Here is a 5,069-nt window from a genome sequence, read left to right as displayed (position 1 = left end):
ACTGCAATCGAACCTGGGACCCTTTAGTCCTCAGGCCGATGCTCTATTCACTGAGCCAAACCGGTTAGGGCATCTGTCCCATTCTTAAAAACAAACTCAAACTCCCAACTTTTGTTGTTGTTGTTGTTAATCCTCACCAGAGGATACTTTTTCCATGGATTTTTTTTTAGAGAGAATGGAAGGGAGGGGGAGAGACAGAGAGAGAGAAACATTGATATGAAAGAGACACACTGACTGGTTGCCTCCTGGATCAAGCCTGCAATCGAGGTACGTGCCCTTGACCGGAAGTGGCGCTCTAACCAGGCTAGGGCCAAACTCCCAACTTTTCATTCTACCTTCTGCCCCATCTCCCTCTTGCTTTTATTGTCAAGATCTGGCCCTAGCCGGTTTGGCTCAGTAGATAGAGTGTCCGTCTGTGGACCAATGGGTCCTGGGTTCGATTCCAGTCAAGGGCACATGCCCAGGTTGCAGGCTCGATCCCCAGTAGGGGGCATGCAGGAGGCAGCCAATCAGTGATTCTCTCTCATCATTGATGTTTCTATTTCTCCCTCTCCCTTCCTCGATTTGAAAGGTGCAGTCTTCATTCCGTCTCCACTCGCATTCCTATTCACACTTCCACTTCAGTCTTCCACAGCTGCTCTCAGCAGCCCCCTGATGACACCTTCATTGTCAAATCCAGTTCTCCTCAGTCCTCATCATCCTGACCCTGTGTGTGGCCTGGCTCGGTGGGCGGCTCCACCAATCTCAGACTTGACGCAGCCTCCCTGATGCCACCCACCTTTCAGTCTGCTCTTCACCCCCACCCCAGGGAGCCTTGGCAGGGCAAACAGGATAGCTCGTGTTTGCCATCAGGGGAAGGGATCTCTCTCTGGCATCACTGTCAGGAGACAAAGGCCTCCCACATGCACTCCCCCTCCATTCACCTTCTCCACGATGAAGGCTGTGATGCCCCGAGAAGCGGGCACAGCAGTCAGATCTGTCTTGGCATAGACAACAAGGACGTCGGCATCAGGGCCATTGGTGATCCAGAACTTGTTGCCATTCAGGATGTAGTAATCTCCTAAGAACAGGAATTTGGCTACTTAACACCAGCCATGTTGGCCCATCTCAGCCAGTCAGTCCACAGACTGCTAAGCAGGAAGCTGCCCAGCTAGAAATAGTTCTGGAAATCTAGCAGAGGCCACCCCAATTATTGTCCCTCTGCCTTTTCAGCTCCCAAGTCGAAAGAGGCCTCACCTTTCTTTTCAGCTTTTAGCTTCATGGAGACAACATCAGAGCCAGCATTGGGCTCACTCATGGCCAGGGCTCCGATGTACTCCCCACTGATCAGCTGCAAAGAAAACCCCGAAGGGCCTGGTTATGACTTTAGAAGTACCTACAGGAGCTGAGATACTTCCTGCCTGTTTGCATGACACCCTTTCACACTTCTCTCAAAGATCAGGCTATTGGTACAGTCTTACAAAAGAAGCCCAGTATGTACAAGGCTGAAAATCTCTCTCCTTTTCCTAGTCCCTTTGCACAGAAGCAAGTCCTAGTCTGCAGTTTCTGAGAGTGCTCCCTGCAAATGCTGCCCAGTGATGAACTCGGAAGGTTTGGCCGTATCTTTAATTTTTTTGACTTAAGTATTTGAAAGCAAAAACCTGACCCCTTCCTAACTGTATCTGGTTCAAGGCAGCGTGCGACGGAAAGCAAATCTGACTGGCCCTCGACCACAGGGAGGGTGCCTCGTGTTTGGTGGTTGCACCGAGATCAGGGTGTGTTTCTCCATTCCCATTGCCTCACCTTGGGGAGGTACTTCTCCTTCTGGGCCTCATTTCCATTGCGCACAATTTGATTGATGCAGAGATTGGAGTGGGCACCGTAACTGAGTCCCACAGCTCCAGAAACTCGGGATATTTCCTCCATCACCAGCACATGTTCCAGGTAGCCCATGCCAGAGCCGCCATACTGGGCTGGGAGTAGAGGTTGTGCAGGGGAACAGAAAAGGCAGCTCAGGTTAAACCAGGACACTGACAGGATCCTAACAGTTATTGGCAGCAGAGAAACATCTTTGTAGCACCTATTCCAAGTTCTTGCTGACAGAGTCAACAGGTTGATGCCATGGAGTCTGTCTACAAACACACAGAACCGGTTCTGTTTGCTGCCTCTGTCAGCTGAGGTGGTTTAGAAAACAGCCATTGCAACCCCCACTTTATCCCAGACAGACCTCTTAATGAAGGCAGGAGAACCTGAAGTGCAAGACAGATGTTTGTGTAAAAGGCCTGAGGCAAGTGAGATGTGCACAGCATAGGTTTGGACCTAAAGAAACAGGACTATCAAATAAATAAGTCGTACACCTTAAACACATAAGGTTACACGTCAGTTATATCTCAATGAAAACAGTTAAAAAAAAGAAAAAAAAAGCAAGATTAGTAACAGGAACAGGAGAGCCACAGCCTGAGAGAAAATCTGGTGGGCAGTGCAGTCGAGATGCTGGTTAGGGAATTTCGGAACTCTTCATAAAAATGTGCCTTTTCCTTGGCAGGAGGTCCTAAATCAAAATGGCTGGCTCAGTGGATAGAGCTTTGGCCTGCGGACTGAAGGATCCCGGGTTCGATTCCAGTCAAGGGCACATGCCTGGTTTCGGGCTCGATCCCCAGTATGAGGTGTGCAGGAGGTAGCTGATCAATGATTCTCTCTCATCACTGATGTTTCTATCTCTCTCTCCCCCCTCCCTTCCTCTCTGAAATCAATAATAATAATAAAAAGTGGCTGGGTCCACTGGTACCAACCGCTGCCCTGCTATTTGGGTAAACCCTGGTGAGATTCTCTGCACATGTTCACTCTTGACCAAGAAGTCAGGCTCATCCAAGGCTCTCTGGAAAGGCTGGCCCGACCCCTGTAATTCTGGGAAGGAAAGCTCAGGTGGTGACACTGGAAAAAGCCACCGGGATAATCAGGCAGAAACCAGAACTTATATCTGGCTTCCTTTTCAAGTTTCTGATTTCTTTTTTTTTTTTTTTTTAATATATTTTATTGACTTTTTTACAGAGAGGAAGGGAGAGGGATAGAGAGTTAGAAACATCGACCAGCTGCCTCCTACACACTCCCTACTGGGGATGTGCCTGCAACCAAGGTACATGCCCTTGACCGGAATCGAACCTGGGACCCTTCAGTCTGCAGGCCGACGCTCTATCCACTGAGCCAAACCAGTTAGGGCAGTTTCTGATTTCTAACTACCTTCTTCTTCCATTAAAATACCATCTGGTTCAGAAACATATTCTTTTTTTTTTTTTTTAATATATTTTATTGACTTTTTTACAGAGAGGAAGGGAGAGGGATAGAGAGTTAGAAACATCGACCAGCTGCCTCCTACACACTCCCTACTGGGGATGTGCCTGCAACCAAGGTACATGCCCTTGACCGGAATCGAACCTGGGACCCTTCAGTCTGCAGGCCGACGCTCTATCCACTGAGCCAAACCAGTTAGGGCAGAAACATATTCTTTATGAGGTTCATAAACCCCCAAGACACAGAGGAAGAAAGTCTTGTTTAGGAGTTTCCAGTGGCCTTCCCCCTATTTCCCATGAAGGTGGTCTAAATTAATTTTTAAGTTGTTTCATTTTATCATTACTCATGATCTAACTTTCTATGGTCAGCTCAAAACCAAGAACTGTCTCCAAGGGGTTGAGGGGGAGATGTAAGGAGAAGTATATTGTTTTCCACCTCCATTCCAATGCCCAAGGAATACCAGCTGAGGCAGGCTGTGCCATCCCAGGCTTTAGCTGGTGAGGCCACAGTCTCATCTATTTATTGGGCATTGCAAGCCAGGCCGGGCCTCTCCTTCAGAAGCCAACATCCAAATCAGAGACCACCAGCTCCCTGCCCTTTATCCCTGGAAACAAGTAGTAAGACCCACAGGGGACACAGGGCAGGCCCAGGGACGGGGTATTTAACACATCATCTGGCCACCTCATGTGGAGGCTCAGCGTTCCTCCACAACTTCATCTGTTTCCAAATGAGCCCCAGGACCAAGCTGCGTGCCTAGATGTTATTGGTAGAAGAGTTAAGAGCTTAGGGACTAGACGAAGGGACTAGGCTGCCAATATCACCTGGGGGAGCTTATTCAGCACGCAGACTTCAAGAGTCCAAGTAATCCTGACCCAAGTGAACCACACTGGCCTAATCCCTTTGTCATCTCAACGTCACTGCCTAAGAAAATAGAAGGGCTGACAGTCAATGCGAGCTTTCCTAGGACCAAGGGGGAGGAAGTGCTGGGTTTCTTTGGGCACAATCCTTTTTTTTTTCTTTGACAACAGTCTTTTCACTCCTTTCCTGCTTCTTTTAGTTCTGGTGTTAAAGGGCACACAAGAAAAGTTCTCTCTGGGGAATGAAACGATACTCACCAGGGGCTGTGATGCCCAGGACTCCCAGTTTCCCCAGCTGCTTCCAAAATTCCTGCCAACAGAATGGAGAGAGCGCAGTGGGTGGTGAGAAGGCAGCCAGTCACAGGTGCCTGGACACCTGGAACGAGGAGACCCAAACCCTTCACAGAAAGGGGCTGCATTTTTTAAGGAGGTTTCATTTACCAGAAGACTGTATGAGTTCTTCCAGGCTGCAGTGTAACTCCCAGCACCGCCCAGCTCCCAGACTGCCCCCCTGCACCCCTCAGGACTCACTCGAAGGTTCTTGAATTCATTGCTTCGATCAATCTCCTGGGCCTGGGGGGCTAGGTGCTCCTGCAGGAACTTAGAGAGGGTGTGACGAAGCTAGAGGGAGAGAGGTGCACAGATGCCTCTTTAACATTATTGCCACTGCAGACGGCGTCTCCACTGCCGAGGACACATTCAGGAAAACAGGCTCCACCACATGCCCCCAAAAGGCATCAGACGGAAACTTAAGAGACCCGTAGTTTATGCTTCCTCAGAGATCATCTTCGCCCCTCTTTCTTGAGGTCCTCAGTCTAGACAGCTTCACTATTATTTTTTAAATGTCACTCCCCTACATAAAATCATTCCATGGCTTTCCTTCCTACTTAGAAGGCCGAGGCCCTTCATGAACTGACCCAACCCAACCCTTCCAGCCTTCTC

The 5,069-nt window shown here is 49.1% G+C and overlaps 1 protein-coding gene across 1 annotated transcript in view; it reads right to left on the bottom strand.

The window, feature by feature from the left end:
- IVD (isovaleryl-CoA dehydrogenase) overlaps positions 1–5,069 on the bottom strand; it is a 14,573-nt gene that overhangs the window by 6,206 nt on the left and 3,298 nt on the right. The window contains exons 2-6 of the mRNA XM_014534854.1: positions 4,659–4,748; positions 4,386–4,437; positions 1,783–1,952; positions 1,237–1,330; positions 924–1,060 (exon numbers count right to left, since the gene is read on the bottom strand). Of these exons, the coding sequence (XP_014390340.1) occupies positions 924–1,060; positions 1,237–1,330; positions 1,783–1,952; positions 4,386–4,437; positions 4,659–4,748 (543 nt within the window). The remainder of the gene's footprint in view (positions 1–923; positions 1,061–1,236; positions 1,331–1,782; positions 1,953–4,385; positions 4,438–4,658; positions 4,749–5,069) is intronic.

Source organism: Myotis brandtii, unplaced genomic scaffold (genome assembly GCF_000412655.1).
Source record: "Myotis brandtii unplaced genomic scaffold, ASM41265v1 scaffold133, whole genome shotgun sequence".
Classification (NCBI taxonomy): Eukaryota; Metazoa; Chordata; class Mammalia; order Chiroptera; family Vespertilionidae; genus Myotis; species Myotis brandtii.
The sequence above is the reverse complement of the archived record's forward strand: the minus strand, read 5'-3'. Positions and strand labels throughout refer to the sequence as shown.